Consider the following 20,234-nt stretch of genomic DNA (forward strand, 5'->3'; position numbering starts at 1 on the left):
GCATTTTTCTTTTTTGAGCTTTAAATTCTCCAGGAGATAAAGAAAGGTTCTAACTAGGCAATTGCCCTGTGAAATCTCATATGCTTACCAAGAAGTCACTATGGAAAGACCTTGGCAGCTCAGAAAGGGTGCTGTCCCTTGGAATTCTCTCTTGGCAAATAACCTTACAAACCAGGCAAAGGTGACTTTAGCAGTAGTGATGTTGACTGGGGCTCCGTGTCTTGGTGACCAGGGAAAATGTCACAAGATCCCCAGCCCTGGGAAAAAAAATGAGAATGTCTTCACAGAAAGCGAAAGGGGCAAGAGAAAAGGAGAACTGTGTGTTCTCTGTGGATCTCACATGCAATGTAGAAGGAGCAGCAAACATCCTGGGCCGCCCACAAACCTGCAGTTGGAAACTCCAGCCTGTCTGTTTGGTCTGGCAAATGAAGTTGGTTTCTAATTCCACAAAGTGTCTGGAGGATGTGAGACATTTTCAACGAAAACTTAACAGCATGATGCCTGTGGCAGATGAAATCAGAGAGCTGGAGTGGACTTTTGAGATTAGTGCAGTTTGTACCTTGGCCAAAGAATAAATTGCTAACACCGTCGACCACTAATATCCCTAAATAGATGCCTCTCCAGTTTCTACCTGAAAGGCTTCCCAAACCCCTAATCATGATCCTATGTGGTTAGAGGAATTGAAGATTCTCCTTTCATTAGGAAACGTTTAGACCTAAGCACTGTGTCCAGAGTACTTTTTCAAAAACATGAGAAATTGTTGTTAGTTTTATCTGGAAAGATTTTAAAAGGTTTGAAAGTTTTTTTAAAAGCCTTATTGGAAAACAAGCAGAGGGAACCATTTTTACTCTGATAATGGAGATGTCATTGCACATTCGGGATCCTCCCATCAAACCCATTTACTCGACACAGTAGGAAACACTGAGAACCCTGGTTGTGTGCATAGCTATAGAGTGTCAGTCACGATGGGATGATTTCCTGATTCTGTTGTTCTTTATATGTCATCATGCTTTTATCTCGTCATTTCCTCCCATCCTTCGTAGGCAGAGATTTGCAAATAAACAGTAAACAGAGGGAAATAGCACATTTATCTGGGAACTACACTGATCTGCAAGTTGTTGGTGCCTTCTTTTTAGTGACTCATCTTTCCTCAAATAAGGTTGTCTTTGTTAATGTTCTGGGTTAGAAGAATATCCTCCTCCTTTATCTCTTACAACTTTTAACCACATTTAACTGCTTGGGTAGTTGATAAATAAGTCCAAAATCATTTTGTGAAAACCTCCTTCAAAACCAAAATTCATTTTTTTTCTAAGTGTAGCTTCTGAGGAGATTGTCTCTCACAAAAGGGATGCTTCACAGTTCTGTCTTGAGTTTTCAGAGGCTGAGCACATCAGGGATTTCTTCCACAGGCTCTAATTAAAATCTCTGTATCAAAGTCATTGGATCTATTGGCTGCTAGTGTAGTGCTTTTGTTGGTAGTTGGGGAAGGACCGTTAAAGCCAAAACAGTTGTCTAGTCATTTTAATTTATTAAGAGCCAGAGAATAACTATTGTTTAAATGAGTTCCTTGTTTATTTCTGTTCTCTGCACCCTTTAGGGACAGATAATATATAAATTCATATATAGGTTAAAAAGGCAATAGAACTCAATTAAAATCAAACATGTTCTTAGAACATTGAAAAGTAGGGAGGCATATGAAAGGACTGTGATCACAAGTGAAAACAACTGAAACACGTAATGATCAAGAAATAGAAGGAGGAAGAGATCAAATGGTGGAGTAGGACAACACAGAGCTCACCTCCCCGCATGAACGTGTCAAAAATACATCTGCGTGTGGAGCGGTTCTCACTGAAAGCACACTGGAGACTGGCAGAAGGACCGGTGTGCACCCAGGATGTAAAATGAAGAGTCGCATGGAGTCAAGTAGGAAGGGAGGAGAAGTGGTCAGGATGGACCCCTGCCCCTCAGAAGGGACACAGAAGAGGAAGGAGATGTCACAAGCTGGGAGATCCCCCTGAGGAGTGAGTGGTTTCAGCTATGTAGAAAACGCTCCAGCCTTGGGGTCTGACACATAATGAAACCATCAACAAAATGAAAAATAGCCTGCAGCTACTGCTGCTGCTGCTAAGTCACTTCAGTTGTGTCCGACTCTGTGCGACCCCATACATGGCAGCCCACCAGGCTCCCAGTCCCTGGGATTCTCCAGGCAAGAACACTGGAGTGGGTTGCCATTTCCTTCTCCAATGCATGAAAGTGAAAAGTGAAAGTGAAGTCACTCAGTTGTGTCCAACTCTTTGTGACCCCATGGACTGCAGCCTAACAGGCTCCTCCATCCATGGGATTCTCCAGGCAAAAATACTGGAGTGAAAAATAGCCTACTGACTGAAAATGTTTCCTAATGAGATGCCCAAGAAGGGATTAGTACCCCAAATACATAGATAGCTCATACAATTTGTCGATTTTAAAAAATGTACAATATGAGAGTTGCGAGTTAAGTTTTATTTGGGCCAAAATGAGGGTTGCAACTGGGGAGACAGCACCTCAGATAGCTGTGAGAAACTGCTCCAAAGAGGCAGGGGGGAAAGGTCAGTATATATGTGATTTTTGGTGAAAGGAGAATACGTGCAATCAAGCCCATATTTTTCCAGTTTTCTGCTAGTCTTATGAACACTTCACTTATCACAAGGAATAGTGTCACCAGGAAGGATTTTAGTACTTTTCTAGATATGAAGAGATGCAAGAATTGAGCTCATAAAATCAGCTCCTGAGAATATCTAACTGTCTGAAGACCTGTCTTGCCAATTTTCCCAGAGCACAGAGTGCCTCATTTCTGCTCTCCACCCTAAACTCCTTTGGGGGTGTTGAAGATCAGCAGCAGAAGTACATGGTTTAATCCTTCTAAAGGTAGGTGGCAAGCAGCCATGGCAAGTGCCAATTTGTAGTTGACAAACGCAATATTTTTTAAAAAACACACACTTTAAAAATTGACAGAAGACCTGTATACACATTTTTTTCCCCCGGAGAAGACATACAGATGGCCAAAAGCACAGGAAAAGATGCTCCACATTTCTAATTATTTGAGAAATGCAAATCAAAACCACAATGAGATATCACCTCAACGCTAGTCAGAATTGCCGCCATCCAAAAAAGTCACAAATAACAAATGTTGGCAAAAATGGAGAAAAGGAAACTCTAGTACACTGTTGGTGGGAATGTAATTAGTGTAGCTAACTAGAGCCAGATGTCCTGGAGTGTGAAGTCAAGTGGGCCTAAGGAAGCATTACTACAGCTAGTGGAGGCAATGGAATTCCAACGGAGCTATTTCAGATCCTAAAAGATGATGCTGATACAGTGCTGCATAAATATGCCAGGAAATTTGGAAAGCTCAGCAGTGGCCAAAGGACCTGAAAAGGTCAGTTTTCATTCAAATCCCAAAGAAGGGCAATACCAAAGAATGTTCAAACTACTGCACAATTGCACTCATCTCACATGCTAGCAAGGTAATGCTCAAAATCCTTCAGTCAGTCAGTCAGTTCAGTTGCTCAGTCATGTCTGACTCTTTGCGACCACATAAATCACGGCACACCAGGCCTCCCTGTCTATCACCAACTCCCAGAGTTCACTCAGACTCATGTTCATCGAGTCAGTGATGTCATCCAGCCATCTCATCCTCTGTCGTCCCCTTCTCCTCCTGCCCCCAATCCCTCCCAGCATCAGGGTGTTTTCCAATGAGTCAACTCTTCCCATGAGGTGGCCAAAGTACTGGAGTTTCAGCTTTAGCATCATTCCTTCCAAAGAAATCCCAGGGTTGATCTCCTTCAGAATGGACTGGTTGGATCTCCTTGCAGTCCAAGGGACTCTCAAGAGTCTTCTCCAACACCACAGTTCAAAAGCATCAATTCTTCAGCGCTCAGCCTTCTTCACAGTCCAACTCTCACATCCATACATGACCACTGGAAAAACCATAGCCTTGACTAGACGGACCTTTGTTGGCAGAGTAATGTCTCTGCTTTTCAACTTCTATGTAGAGTACATTATGCAAAATACTGGACTGGATGAAGCACAAGCTGTAATCAAGATTGCCAGGAGAAATGTCAATAACCTCAGATATGCAGATGACACCACCCTTATGGCAGAAAGCGAAGAGGAACTAAAGAGCCTCTTGATGAAGGTGAAAGAGAAGATTGAAAAAGTTGACTTAAAAATTCAACATTCAAAAATGGAAGGCCATGCATCCAGTCCCATCACTTTATGACAAATAGATGGGGAAACATGGAAATAGTGAGAGATTTTATTTTCTTGGGCTCCAAAATCACTGCAGATGGTGACTGCAGTCATGAAATTAAAAGATGCTTGCTCCTTGGGAGAAAAGCTATGACAAACCTGGACAGTGTATTAAAAAGCAGAGACATCACTTTGCTGACAAAAGTCTGTATAGTCAAGGCTATGGTTTTCCAATAGTCATGTATAGATGTGAGAGTTGGACCATAAAGAAGACTGAGCACTGAGGAATTGATGATTTCAAACTGTGGTGCTGGACAAGACTCTTGAGAGTCCTGTGGATAGCATGGAAATCAAACCAGGTCCTAAAGGAATCAACCCTGAATATTCCTTGGAAGGACTAAGACTGAAGCTGAAGCTCCAATACTTTGACCAACTGAAGCCAAGAGCCAACTCATTGGAAAAGACCCTGGTGCTAGGAAAGATTGAAGGCAGGATGGAGAATGGGATGACAGAGGATGAGATGGTTGGATGGCACCACCTATTCAATGAACATGAATTTGAGCAAACTCTGCGAGATAATGAAGGACAGAGAAGCCTGGCATGCTGCAGATCATGGGGTCACGAAGAGCCAGACACAACTGAGTGACAGGACAACAACTGTGGAAAACAGTATGAAAGTTCCTTAAAAAACTAAAACTATAACTACCATATGATCCAGCTATTCCACTCCGGGATGTATATCTAAAGAAAATAAAAACACTAGCTTGGAAAGGTACACACACCCTAATGTTTTATAGCAGTATTATTTACAATAGCCAAGATATGGTAAGTAACCTAAATATCTATCAATGAATGAATGGATAAAGGAAATGTGGTATATATTGTGGTGTGTGTGTGCATATATATACATGTGTGTATATATATATATACACACACATACATGCATACCTATATATATATAATAGAAAGGAATAATATTCAGCCATAAGAAAGAATTAAATCTTGCCATTTGCAATAATGTTGGTGAACCTGGAGCATATTACATTTAGTGAAATAAGTCAGAGAAAGTCAAATAATGTATGACATCACTTAAATGAGGAATTTAAAAATAAAACTAGTGATAGTAACAAAAGAAAGATTATAGAGAACAAACTAGTGGTTACAAGTGGAAAAAGTGAAGTGCAGAGGGGTAAGATAGGGGTAGAAGGGTTAAAAGGTACAAACTGCCATGTATAAAGTAAATAAGCTCTAAGGATATATTGTACAACACAGGGAATATAGCCAATATTTAATAATAACCTTAAATAGAGTATAATCTATAAGAATATTGAATTACTCCGTTGTATACAGGAAACTAATACAATATTGTAAATTGACTGTTTGAGTTTGAGCAAGAGGAGAGTAAAAAAAGCTGGCTTAAAACTCAACATTCAAAAAAAACGAAGATGATGGCATCCAGTCCCATCACTTCATGGCAAATAGATGGGGAAACAGTGAGAGACTTTATTTTTGGGGACTCCCAAATCACTGCAGATGGTGACTGCAGCCATGAAGTTAAACGATGTTTGCTCGTTGGAAAAAAAGCTATGAAAAACCTAGATAGCATATTACAAAGCAGAGACATTACTTTGATGACAAAGGTCCATTTAGTCAAAGCTATGGTTTTTCCAGTAGTCTTGTATGGATATGAGAGTTGGACTATAAAGAAAGCTGAGCACTGAAGAATTGATTCCTTTGAACTGTGGTGTTGGAGAAGACTCTTGAGAGTTCCTTAGACTGCAAGGAGATCAAAGCAGTCAGTCAATCCTAAAGGAAATCAGTCTTGAATATTCATTGGAAGGACTGATGCTAGAGCTGAAACTCCAATACTTTGGCCAACTGATGTGAAGAACTGACTTATTGGAAGAGATTCTGATACTGGGAAAGATTAAAGGCAGGAGGAGAAGGGGACGACAGAGGATGGGATGGTTGGATGGCATTACTGACTCGATGGACATGAGTTTGAGCAAGCTCCAGGAGTTGGTGATGGATAGGGAAGCCTGTGTGCTGCAGTCCATGGGTTTGCAAGGAGTTGGACATGACTGAGAGACTAAACTGAACTGAAATTGACTATGAGTCAATAAAAAAAGTTTATGAAAAGTAACCAACATCCAGATGTATCCTAAAATACTGAATATCAAGATTGAGGCTAGAATCTACCTTGTATCAGTTTCCCTATATTTTTCTTCATTCACAAATTAATTTATCCTACTTGGGAAAAAAATGAAATAATTCTAATAGAAAATTGTTAAAAGTATATACTTTAAACACTAACAAATCTTAAGATATGGTATAAAAATATCATGAAACAGTCATCAAGTTTTGTGATCAAGTTTGAAATAAAGATGATAAAACTTGACATGTTTTAATTTCACTTCAGAAAATACAGAATCTATAGATAAAAGGGACTAGAGAGTGTCAGTAAATTTAGTTTCTCCAGATGTTCAACAGATGCTGACTTTTGGTAGTTAACCCAAGTAGAAGCTTTAGAAAGAGAAGTATTTGCAGGAGACTGGTAAAATCTTCTAGATCTAGACTTCTAGGTCAAAATATCTTGTGTTTAAACCCCATCATAAGTGACTGATACTCTTCAGCCTTAAGGCAGATGGAGTTAGGGCAACATGCAATGAATTTTATGGACCCGACATAACAAGAGTTTCTGGGCTATGACAAGGCATCCTTAGCAGAAACAGGATGAACTTCCTGAGATTCCAAATCTGAAAATAGACAGCAGGAAGTCAGAGAGCATTGCCTTGACAGAGGATGCCAGTCTGTATACCCTGAGACCAAGGAACCCCAGGAAAACTACAGATGCCCCACATGAAGGAAGTTCAACAACAATAGTGGTCTGATGCCAGATGATAAATATTCTTGGCACATTAGAGAGTCACCTTTCTCACCAGTCTCCTGAGACTAACTCCAGAAGGGTTGGAAAGGTACTGACAACATAGATGAATTTGTTTTACCTTTGGATTTCGAATAAAGTTTAGGGAAAACTGTTTACAGTGATCTATCAATTATCCAAATATTAATAGATTTTTTAAGGTGATAATAGTTCATAAAAACACAAGGTTCTTCTCCATGGATTCATAATATGAACCAGCTAGATCCTGTTTTAGGTAAGATGATTCATTCTGAAGAGGACACTAGTAACTGATTTATGAAATATATTCCATTTTAGAATCCAAGACATAACTTTCTACAAAAGAGTTGTCTGAATTCTTAAACATTACTAGAGCCACCCTGATTGATAAAGCAATCCCAGAAGCAAAATTGGGAAATTAGAAAGCCTGTTACTCATTTCTCAGTAAACCAAATCAAGGTTTACCTAGTTGCCCTTTGACTATGTGGTGGTTTCTCTACCTATAATTCACAGCACGTTGGGCAATCCTATAGAAGTCTAGCTTCCCATACCCCAGCTATCCATGACCTTGTCTTGTTTCTTTAAACATGTGCCCGTTGGTTTCTATGGTGATCACGCAGAGCAAAAGTTATGTAGAAACACAGTTAGTGACACCTGAAAAAAGCTGGTTGGGAAGTAAAGATGATGGTGACCCAGGTCATCAAAGGGAAAAGTATTTCACAAAGATAAAATGTTTATATTACTACATTTTTTTCTCATATCTTTTTTCTGTTTTCATTTATGTATGTAAGCATGATTGAAATCACTACTGCTTCATATATTCTTGTTTTCTTCCCCAGGGAAGGCCTGATTCAAACTGAAAATTAGGTTCATAACAAAGAATCAAATTTTGATGCTCCACATTTCTAATGATTCATTGAGTTAAAAGAATTTAAGAATCGATTCTAAACTAAACTGCTTTTAACCTAAGACTTTCTTTTAAAAAGTGAAGTCTGCAAAGGGAATGCACTGAATCATTGTAGTGTTTTGACATTTAATGCCAGCTTTATAAATTATATCAATGTCTTGATTTTTTTTCATATTTCTTTGGATCTACCAGTTCTTTAGAAAGTGATGTGCATTGTTAATAGTCTTTTATATTTTGCAGTTCTTTAAACTTTGTCAAATGGTTCTCTCATTTTATCCTTTATAACCACCCTGTGAATGCAGTATGGCAGACATTCTGCTTTTGACAAATTACAGGAATGACATGGTGAGGAGGGAGGGTGAATCACTTATGGAAAAACACAAAATCATTTGAAAATCCTAGTTAGGACTGTAATCCAAGTCTTCTGTCTTGCTTTTTGCAACTTTGATTAATTTTCTCCTTTTCTTTTGTTGAGTTCTTTTTTTCAAACTTTAGCAGACTTACTCTTTCATTTTCCCAATAGAAACATTTTTTTCCTCCTTTTAAAGTTTTTCTGTGTTGGAAAGATAAAGTAGAAAATAATTCTGGGAGAAAAGATTTGAACAGGAAAGCCTCTTGGTAATTTTTGCTAACTGATCAGAAAACTGTAATTATTTTGAAAGTTGTAAATCATTGTTATGCATATAATAATTGTGTTCTTGAAGAATTTCTCCAATTGGTTGCCCAGTTTTTCTCAAAAGAACAATTTTAAGTTGCTTTTACTGATCTGGAAGGTAGAGGGTAGGAATAACTTTTTAGGTGGCATGGTTTTCGTCTATTGTAATTTCCTGTTTTTAAAAAATATCTCTCTGTATTTTTTATTCTGAATGTATTTATTATTCCCTTTTTATAAAAAGAGAAATTAAAGCAAGTGAGAGAGTCAAGTCATTTTTCCGAAGAGTCACTGTTCACCATTGTTCATAGCTGTGACAAGACTGGGCCTCTGTTTCTGAAGCATGTCATATAGAACGTTGCTGTTTTCACATCCCACCCATGTTCACCTAGTCTACAGCACACAGACACTTTGGAAAGACAGACATATAAAAATGCATCAGTTATCAGGCGTGTGAATTTGTTTCAGTGTTCATATTAGGGTACCTTAGAATGTATTTCCTGGTGGCCCAGATGGTAAAGATTCTGCTTGCAATTTGGGAGACCCAGTTTGATCCCTGGGTCAGGAAGATCCCCTGGAGAATGGAATGGCAACCTACTCCAGTATTCTTGCCTGGAGAATTCCATGGACTGAGAAGCCTGGCCCGCTACAGTCCATGGGGTCACAAAAGAGTTGGGCACGACTGAATAACACTTTCACTTTTTCAGAATACATTTAGTTAACTAATAGTATGAAATTTTACCTTTCTGATAGACTGAAGTTTTGGATAGTGAATCATCGAAAGGCATTTGAAATGAAAACTTAAAAAGGGGTGATTTTTGGATTCTCTGTATTATTGTGTGTCTGTCGTTTTGCTATTAGTTGTTTCAGGGCACCTGCACTTTGCGCAAGCTAAGGTCTGAAGGAGATTTTCAGGGCAATGCCTTATATTTACACAGCTTAACTTAAGGGAAGTGTAGTACACAAGTTGAGGGAACTATATGCCCCTCTTTTTAATGAATTCATGAACAAAACAGTCATTCCTATTAGAATCTTTCTGAATAGTTTCTTGCTTCAGTCAATAAGAATTCTGTATCCAGTAACAGCATGTTAATTTTTGAGCTATGCCATGTGTACCTGTCCTTAAAATGAAAGAGATGAGTTGACATAAAAGGCATACCCACCAGAAAGTAGGATTTTAAAGTCTGCATGCAGGTCCTGCCTGATGGTTGGTTCAGTGCAATCCCTCATCTGGGTCCAAGCCTTATTCATCATCACCGAGTGCCTCTTGTCAAAGGAAGTCATCCTCAGACTGAGGAAACCCAGGATTGCAGAACCATTTACATCACTGAGCTGTGTGTTGACTGATGGTGGTGTTTCTTTTTAACATTAGACAATTTTGTTTGTATGTTTTTCCCCTATCCTCTGCAGACCATGGACCTCTGTGTCTTTCTGTCCTCTAAACCACCTCACTTCTGTGCAATTACCTTAAACAGAAACTGCAAACCTCCTTCACCACCTAGTGCCCGTGTGCCCAGTACTCAGTCACTGCCTTGTTCTTGAAGCTCCCATGACAAGACCTGCTTGCACTTTTGCTCCGATTCACTTACCATTCCATTCCTATGGCGGGAATTCCCTTGCGTCCATCCGTTTTATTCTATCTCCTATCTAGAATATTCTAGACATGGCTCAGGCATCACTTTCACCAATAAACTTTGGAGCTTTTTTTTGGTCATTACCTGTGCCTGTTTCTCCTTTAAAAAGAAAAAAAAAAAACTTGACAGAGATATAATGCACACACCATTGCAATTCACTCATTGAAAACATACACTTCAGTGGTTATTGTATATTCTGAGTGTGTAACCATCAGCCTAGTGGATTCTAGAACCTCTTCATCATTTCGCAAAGAAATCCCATACCCTTTAGCTATTATCTCCTTAAACCTAGTAAGTGGTTCCTAACTCTAAGCAATCACTAACCCATTTTCAAATGTTTTATAGAGCTTCCTATTATGGACTTAAATCTGGATAACATCATAAAAAATGTGGAATTTTTATTTGCTTCAGTCACTGTGCATAATATTTTTGAAGTTCATCCAAGTAGGGGCATGCATCAGTACCGCATTCCTTTTTAAGGTGGAGTAATAATTCATTTTATGGGTATACCATGTTTTGTTCATCCATTCATCTGCTGATGGACGTTTTCATTGTTGCCACCTTTTGGATATTATGAATAATGCTGTTAGGAACATTCATGTACAAGTTTTTGTGTGGATATAGCATTTTTATTTCTTTTGGGTATTTCCCTAAGGGAATTGCTGAATCATATGATAATTCTGTTTAATTGTGTGAGAAACTGCCAGTTTCTTCCAAAGTTGCACCATTTTATACTCCCATCAGCAGAGTGTAAAGACTGCAATTGCCCAGCAACTTCCCAGCTTTTGATTCTAGCTATCCTGGTTGGTGCAGAGCGGTATCTAGTTGTGGTGGTGTCTCCTTGAGATTTTTTCCCATGTGTTTCCTCTGCATCTATGTATTGCTTCCCAGTATGCAGTATGTGCTCAGATGTTGTTTGGGCTCAATTGACTGTGTTACAAAAGCTGTTGGTTTTGTTGTTTTCCATGATTTATTTCAGCAAGTGTCCAGCAGGTACCTGTGATGGATGTACATTCTATTTCCTGTGGGAGAGTGTGGAAGCTTGCCCTCTGTGCACTGAACATGACTTCCATGAGATTGAGGGTGCCTGTAAGAGAGGATTTCAGGTAAGGGGCAAACTGTCTAAGCAGAACTGTGTCATTGAAGATACAACGGTTCAGTCCCGTATCACATTACAGCATAGACATTTAGATTCAGTAGTGTGGCTAAAGCTTATAGTTAACTTAATGAGACATTAATATATATCTAAAATAAAGTTTGATACCTATACTTCTGTATGCTGAGGTAGCTGAAGATGTATACTGGAATTGGGAAAATAAATTATACAAAGGGGTTGTAGACGATGGGTATTTACCGAGATCATAAAGAAATGATATAATGAATCCAAGATAGAGCTTATAGAATGCAGTTATAGGTATAATTAAGATGAGGATGATAAAACTGACTCTCCACAAGAAGCATATAGAAAGAGTAAATCTTATGTGCACTCACACACGTTAATCAAGATCCTGCTCTATGTTTTCTCTGCATTCACTTGTTTTTTAAAAGTAAAGTTAGGACTCTATTTTGTTTTCTTTATACATTTAATATATTTCCCTTGTCATTAATTTTTTTAAAAAATGACTATTTTTTAATACAGAAATATTCCCTGGTGGCTCAGACGGTAAAGCGTCTGTCTACAATGTGGGAGACCCGGGTTTGAGCCCTGGGTTGGGAAGATCCCCTGGAGAAGGAAATGGCAATCCACTCCAGTACTATTGCCTAGAAAATCCCATGGACAGAGGAGCCTGGTAGGCTCCAGTCTATGGGGTCGCAAAGAGTCGGACACGACTGAGTGACTTCACTTCACTTCATTCTATTATGTATGCAATTTGGAATTTGATAATTTCCCTGTTGAACATTTAAGAAAAAATTGAAAATCATCTTTTTGTAAATAACTCTATAGTGAATATCTTTGTTAGACATTTGATTCTTTCCTTAGAGTTTATTGCTAGAAAGATATGGCCATTATTAAGGTTCTTGATACTTATTATACTATTAATAAATTGCTTTGGTTGCATCAATTTGCTCTTATACTAATATGATATTTGAGAGCACCCACTTCACTATACCAGCTTTGACTAGTACTATATAAAAGCACACTTTTCCTCTTTCAAAATGACTGACTTACTACTTCATCCTCTCTAAATTCCATTGAAATTGCACTGAAGGAGCACAGATGAGGGGATTCATCAGTACCAGTGGTGAGGATCCTATTGGAAAATGGACATCAGAGGATCAGAGATTCCAGTGGGATTGGAGGGCATGGCAACCCATTCCAGTATTCTTGCCTGGAGAATCCCCACGGACAGAGGAGCCTGGTGGGCTATAGTCGGTGGGGTCGCATGAGTAGGACACTACTAAGTGACTCAGCAAAGAAACACTGCACACCAGGTAGATGGGATAGAACTGACTTTCAGGTCAGCGTGGAGCACGCTAGCGTACTCACTGTGGACGGTGATCAGAGAAGGGAGCTGTTCTATCCAGGAAACTCTTAAAGAGCTTGTAGTTGGCAGGTTGGAGGGTCCAAGTGGGAGAAGAAATCGGAATGCCCCCACCCAGTCCCATACACTCAGCATATTTGGAAGCAGTAGTTTCCACCTCTAAGGAAAAAGAAAAAAAAAAGAGAGAAAAAACAAAACATTGAGAACTATTCTCTAAACTGGTACTTTCCATTTTTGAATGACAGTGAACCTGTAGTAAGAAATACATGCTACATCAAGCCTAGGAAATAGACACAAACTCAGAAACATAGAGATATGCCTAAAAATAAAATTTTTATGAAATAATACTTACTTTAATATTTTATTCTTATCGAGCATAGGCATAATGGTACAAAATATGTTTCATTAATACATTAATACAAAATGGAGACATCGCCAAATAGATAACACTAAACCAAAAATTAGGAAATACTTAATTCAGTAAGTGTGTTTACTTGTTGATAGCTCACACCGGCTCAGAGCAACAGAGCCAAAACTGCTCAAATATCTTAGGCATGGCTGAGCCAGTTTCCTTTAAACCTTTGTAAGTGGGTCAAAGATAAAAATTTCAATCTCAAAAAATGGTTTCTTTTTAATCCTCATAATAATAATGATACATTTTTATGCTTCACAGTAGAAATTAATCTTTATCTTTTCTCTAGAATTATGATAAACTTCCTACCTTATAATTATTTTTTAAGAGTAAATGAAAAATAAAAGATGCATTCCTTTTTTTGGCCACCAAGTTTAATTCAGGAGTTTTGAGAAGCCAAATGACCTTTTATCCAAACATTCTTCAATATTTAATATTTCTCTTCTGAAAGGTAGTGATTATAAGTTTGAGACAATGGGGAGGCAACTATTTCTCTAATTTTATCTTGTTCAAACTATCTTCATTAAAAAAACCTCTGTTCAACATCTTATACGAATGATTGAAACAGATAGTTGTGAGGTGATGCTTTTTAAATGTTTGGTTTTGCTTTAAGAATAATACCTTTCAGAACACTTTGTTGTGTTTGATATGTTGAGGTGTGTAACTCCCCCTATAGTTCCAAATTTATTTTGAGAAATATTAAAATCAGTTAAATATGCCTTTCTGTTATGTTTGGATGTCAAATTTGAAAATATTTGCCAGATGAGAGGGAGCTTCAAATAGAAAAAAATGAAATGTCCTTCTTCAGGGTATTCATTGCAATAGCAGACAGATGGGTTTGATGCAGTAAGTGGCTATGTTTACTGCCAATCTCTGAATATTATAGCTTGAAATGTCTGTTCTTTGGTGAGTTTTCAATACACATGACAACTTTCCCTGCGTCTCCCATTATGTCAGTGAACCAGGATGGATTTCTTTGGATGCCAAAGCCTTTTGATATTAAAAAATGATTGTAAAATGTTGAGATGGGTATCTTTTAATTTTTAAATAATTCTACTGTGTTTCTATTATATTGTCTGCTCTATTTCTATTATATTGTCTGCTCCATTCTTTATAGTTTTGCACTTGATATTGACTGAGAATATGTTTCTCTAATTTTATAAAGATGTATAATCCAGACGCACATGAAGTTAAATTTACACCCTACAATTCCTCCACATACAGCTGATATAAACCAAAAGAGCTGCATGACTTGTGATAAAGTGCTCTTATCAAATTGAATCTCAAAAATCCATACCAGGTTCTAAGTGCGTATTAAGCATTACTTCTAAATGTTATATAGTGGTAGAGATTTGAAGAGATAGTGTGTTATTACTGGGAGGTAAGTTTTAAAATTTATCTCACTCTGTTCACAAAATATCCTTATATGCTGCAAGAATAAATTTTTCAGCTGCTCTGTCAGCCATTTTCTTGTTTTCCAAAGACATGACTTAATGTAGGGAGGTGAAAGTGGAAGTAAAACTCACTCAGTCATGTCCAACTCTTTGTGACCCCATGACTATATAGTCCCTGGAATTCTCCAGGCCAGAATACTGGAGTGGGTAGCCTTTCCCTTCTCCAGGGGATCTTCCCAACCCAGGGATCGAACCCCAGGTCTCCCACATGGCAGGCAGATTCTTTACCAGCTGAGCCACAAGGGAAGCCCCTAATATAGGGATAAAATTTTGTAATTAATAGAATGACTAAGAAATGTATAGAATGATCAACTTAGAGAATGACTAGAAATTCTGTCAATAGCTTGACTTTATTTTTCCTTAACAATATGAGGAGCTTATTGAGAAGTTTAAATCTCTGGGTTTACAAGTATGTGTCTTTTTAATTCTGAAGTTTTAATGGCTTGTTTATAAGACCATCACTGAACATTAGAGCTTACCATTTGCTTTGGGTGTAGCTTATGTGATACAACCATATAAACTCTTTCACAGCCTTTTTTTTTCTCTTGTTGGAACACCCTTGAATTGAAATCAATGTTTGCTGACTGGAGTTAACATTTATCTCTTTATTGTTATTATTTACATGTAGAGAGGCAGCAGTTCAACCTTGTTCATGCTTCCTCATTCCTCACCTTTCTTATAAAAATTATATGAGCCATTTAAAAAATAATTTTTTCACATTAAGTTTAATAAAGTGTTACACTAAAATTTTTTTCAATTACTAACATCCTTTCTAAAAAGTTCTCAACCAAAACTTTGTTGAAACTTTTCCTCAAAGTAAATAGGATTCTCCTACACATCATTTACTTCAAGACTAACTGTGAAAGTGTATGAGTGTGTGAAATTAAACATTATGGTGTTATGCTTCTGTTAGCGTGTAGATAAAGTTACCATCATTCACCAGAAAATTTCAGGAGGCACACTGAGTGAAAAATGTAATGCCTCATGTCATTTAATGTCACTGGACATAATCGTCATGCAGATTGCTACTGGTCACTGTATATGTTGAAATATATAAGGAATCTTGCCTGTACTCTGATTTTTGTCTCTGATCTCTTATTTGATCTGTTCATTAAATTGCTGGTTGAGACCCATTGTTTTTATTTTACTATTTACTAGTTGATTGCAGGGAGCAGTTTGAAAACATTGCCCTAGCAAAATTGTCGTCTACTTTGGGAGGACTAGAGTAAGTCCCTCAGCTGGGTAGCAATGACCCAGAATAACCTGCTCCTTATTTTGGCCTGGGGAAGGGGGTGCAGGCTGCATGCCTACCCCACACTAGTCACCTAAGTCTGCCCGTCATGCTTTGCCTGTATGTCTGGCTCCAGGATCTGTTCTGCTATGCAGGGGAGAGGCTTTTTGGGGAAATGGATCTACGTGATGAGTGGCTAAAACCCATCCCAGTTAGTTATATTAAACAACCCAAGCTTTCATTTAAAAACATGATTAAGTCAGGGCTCATCACATATTTGAAGGAAATAGCTCAAATGGGAGTCATTTTTGTTCAACCTTCTTATAAGGAAGCAAGCATGATCTGACAATTGATGGTCTTGTTGCATTTTCATTCATCATTTCCTTATTCTCTCTCTTCTATGTCTCTTTCCTCTCTTCGTGGAGCTTCAGCTTAGATGAAAGCTGAATAATCCTCTCTGCCTACTGTCAATAAAGGGTTAGCAAGACCTCCTCCTTCTAAATCTAATTTTGATGTCCTCTTTGTGTTTTGAAAGGAAACTTTATATGTATGGAATGAGCCTAAGTGGTGCATTAAAGGAATTTCTTTGCCTGAGAAAAAGTTGTCAACCTGTGAAACAGTTGACTTTTGGCTAAAAGTGGGAGCAGGCGTGGGAGCTTTTACAGCTGTTTTGCTGGTGGCTCTAACTTGCTACTTCTGGAAAAAGAATCAGAAGTAAGTAACCTCCGAATAAGAATGAGGAATCTCTTCTGTCATGAAAATTTTAGGTTTAATCACCATACTCAACAATTTCTCCCAGAGCCAAAAGAATTTTCTCTTAGTTGAAAGAGTTATGGGAAAGGTCTTTAAGAAGGCAAATGGAATGGTTGTTATTCTGATAGCAGAAAGACTAGCGAACATTAGAGATAATTGCACTGGACTCACTGTTTTTATAAGATAGAGAACAGAGGCTCCAGGCTACTCAGGTAGATGGGAGCAGAGCTCAGAGCAAAAGGCAGATTTTCTCTGTGTGTCTATTTTATTTTCATGACATCATGCTGCCTTCTTGCCCCATCATTGCTTTTTCAGTTTCTTGTGGGCAAATATTTGCAAAGAAACAGACTAAGCATATAGGCAAGTATCATCTTTATTTACTCCAGGACTTCAAGAATCTGAAGTTGAGTATTCAGTCTAACTACCAATTATATATTGATACATTATGTGATTAGGCTTTTAAAAAATGATTTACCTGTCAGTGGGGCTGTGAAAGTTTTTTTTTTGTATTATCTAAGGACAGTTATAATCTGAGGTGGGAAATAGAAAGCAATGAGTGAAAAAAGTAGTAAAGACCAAATCACTTGCCTATATATAATGTTCTCATCTTATGAACTAAACTTTGGAAAACTGCATATTAAATTAGTTCCCAAATATTTGTAAAAGATGAAAATTTATTCATACCTCTTATTTTCTCTGTTTTTCAAAAGTTTGTCATAATCGGCCACTTTATGTGATGTAAAATAAATCTTATAGAATTAACTATATTGTACTGAGTCTCTGAAATTCTGGAAAAGATTGGTATATAGATGGTAGATTAATGAGACCACATAGTGTTATGGTGATGGGTGAAGGAAATCTGTTGGTGAAGCAACTTTACTCCAAGACAATTAGCTGGTGTATGACCACCCCAAATAAGTATTAATTTATATTAAATGCCTCTTTATCTATTTATATATTTACCACTACTTAGACTGGAGTACAAATATTCCAAATTAGTGATGACTACGAACTCGAAAGAGTGTGAGCTCCCAGCTGCAGACAGCTGTGCTATCATGGAAGGAGAAGATAATGAAGAGGAAGTTGTATATTCCAATAAGCAGTCCCTCCTGGGAAAACTCAAATCCTTGGCAACAAAGGTAACAGCAGAATTTTAACCTGGTAATACTGTGTGTTTATGAGTAAGAGGCCATATTAGCCTAACAGCAACGTTCTTGAAAACTCTGTCATGGAACATACCTATATCTCTGTGGGTATTTATCTGATAGGAATACTTTTGGAAATACAGAAAGATGTAAATACAAGAATAATCACTGCAGTATTGTTTTGCTGGTTAACCAGGTAGAAACAACTTTTAACACCGTCAGGAAGTATATATTTCCATATATCAAAGCAGTGGGATGCTGTGCAATCCTGCAGCTGGTACAGATGGAGATGTCTGTGTGTACTGATATGTCAGTAGGTCCAAGGTCAGTGAAGTGAGAGCGACCGTAGACTATCACATTTGTATTAAATGTACATTTATATTAGTATCTGAGCAGGAAACTACGAATGATAGCTGCATTTTGAGAGTTTTTAATTAATGGGTGTCGTTCATCTTTGAAGTAATACGGTTTTGTAATATTTGAATTTGTACAAAGATAATGTATTAATAGTATTACAAAAACAATTTTAGGTAAATAAATGATCCAATGTTTATTTATATATTTTGTTTTAGAACAAGATTGTTTCATTTAGAGAAAATAAAAGTTATATAAAATGTTGAGATATTACCTTATCAGATGGTATCACATTAATCAGCTTTGGAATGATTACTATATCCAAACAGATAACATGAAGCCTTACATATTATTTGTAAACACATTTTATTGACTTAAAAGATAAAACATGGCGCTTTACTTTTGCAAGATTGAAAATAGAATGAAACATGAAAGAAACTGCATTTCAAAGGATTTTCAGCAGGCAGGGCATGTGGCAAAGATTACATTTATTGTGAGTGCTTTAGTAATCATTTCCTAATTTAGGTACATAAATATATCATAGGGGATCATTTAAAAATAAATGAATAAGCCCTATTCTCCTTATACTAATGGCTATTTGATTTTGCTTATTATGCTAGTTTATGGAGGGTACTATTGCTAAGGGACAGTGAATGTACAGTGATTGTCAAGAGCTGAGAATTTACCCTACTTATAAGCTAACAAGTGAGCCTCCTATGATTTCATGGATACTTTAGAAGACATAGAATTTCTGATCAGAGACAAAGGACAGTTTAAATGGTCATAACAGAAGCACTAGCCAAAACCTCAGCATTTATCCCAGTTTCAAAGCCTCACTTCCTACAGATTACTCTTGGTGAGCTGCATTATAGGTAACGAACCTATAATGAACTTGGGAACCTAAATCTTTCAGAATGGGCAGCAAGCATCTCTGCCTTTGTTCCAAAGAGAGATATTATTATTATTGTACTGGACAGTTAGCATCCTCATTCATTGCTCCAGAGGGAAACACTGTTTTCAAGACTGTACGTGAGCTTGCCCTTTGCTCTGGAAGGATATAACATATTCATATATATATAAAGATGTATATATATAAAGTCTTTCTATAGAAAGACTTTTGAAAAGGTGCCAGTGCCTGGTGGCTCAGATGGTAAAGCGCCTGTCTACAATGCGGGAGACCCAAGTTCGATCCCCGGGTCGGGAAGATCCCCTGGAGAAGGGAATGGCAATCCACTCCAGTACTATTGCCTGGAGAATCCCATGAACAGAGGAGCCTGGTAGGCTACAGTCCATGGGGTCGCAAAGAGTCAGACACGACTGAGCGGCTTCACTTTCACTTTGAAAAAGTAGTCTAGAACAAAGGGGAATCAGTGTTGTATTCACAAGATATGCAGAAATACCAAAGGACCATAGAGAGTTGTCTCCCAACAAAATCCAAACCTCCGTAGCAGTTTGCATCTGCTCATCCCAAATTCCTAATCTTTCCTTCTCCTCCTACCCCTCATCCTTGGCAACCACAAGTTTGTTCTCTACGTTTCTATTTCGTAGATAAGTTCATTTGTGTCATATTTTAGATTCTACATATCAGTGATATCATATGGTGTCTCTTTTTAATGACTGACTTCATTTAGTAATTAATCTCTAGTTCTATCCATGTTGCTGCAAATGGCATGATTTCATACATTTTTTTTAATTCTATCTTTTTAAATTTATTAGCAACCCATAGAGTGAGTGTGAATAACAAGTCGGTTTTCCCTCCAGGAATCTACTCTGATTAACCAAGAGTAGTCTGATTTTGAAAAGATCTTCGCAGTTGTCTAAGAGCTACATGATCTAAGGAGGATGTTTTCATAAACAGTTAAATTACACTCCTAGGGTACAAGCTATGCTGCTTCTAGGAGAGAAGTTAATGTCTGGTTCTTACAAAAAGTATAGTCCTGTAGGTACACTTGGTGCCAGAGGAAAGAAAGAATTTATTTATGATTGTTAGGGACACCAAGTGGAATCTCTTTAGCTAGGCAGCACTGGTTGATAGTGCCTGCGACCTTCTTGCTGGCTTATAAACCTTAGTGTTTCTGATTCA

The 20,234-nt window shown here is 37.7% G+C and overlaps 1 protein-coding gene across 3 annotated transcripts in view; it reads left to right on the forward strand.

Moving 5' to 3' along the window:
- ELAPOR2 (endosome-lysosome associated apoptosis and autophagy regulator family member 2) overlaps window positions 1-20,234 on the forward strand; it is a 216,189-nt gene that overhangs the window by 187,298 nt on the left and 8,657 nt on the right. For all 3 annotated transcript variants that reach the window (XM_004007800.6, XM_060414974.1, XM_060414975.1), the window contains 3 exons: window positions 11,299-11,425; window positions 16,435-16,613; window positions 17,626-17,791. In XM_004007800.6, coding sequence (XP_004007849.2) covers window positions 11,299-11,425; window positions 16,435-16,613; window positions 17,626-17,791 — 472 coding nt within the window. The remainder of the gene's footprint in view (window positions 1-11,298; window positions 11,426-16,434; window positions 16,614-17,625; window positions 17,792-20,234) is intronic.

The sequence above is a fragment of the Ovis aries genome, chromosome 4, assembly GCF_016772045.2.
Source record: "Ovis aries strain OAR_USU_Benz2616 breed Rambouillet chromosome 4, ARS-UI_Ramb_v3.0, whole genome shotgun sequence".
Lineage (NCBI taxonomy): Eukaryota > Metazoa > Chordata > Mammalia > Artiodactyla > Bovidae > Ovis > Ovis aries.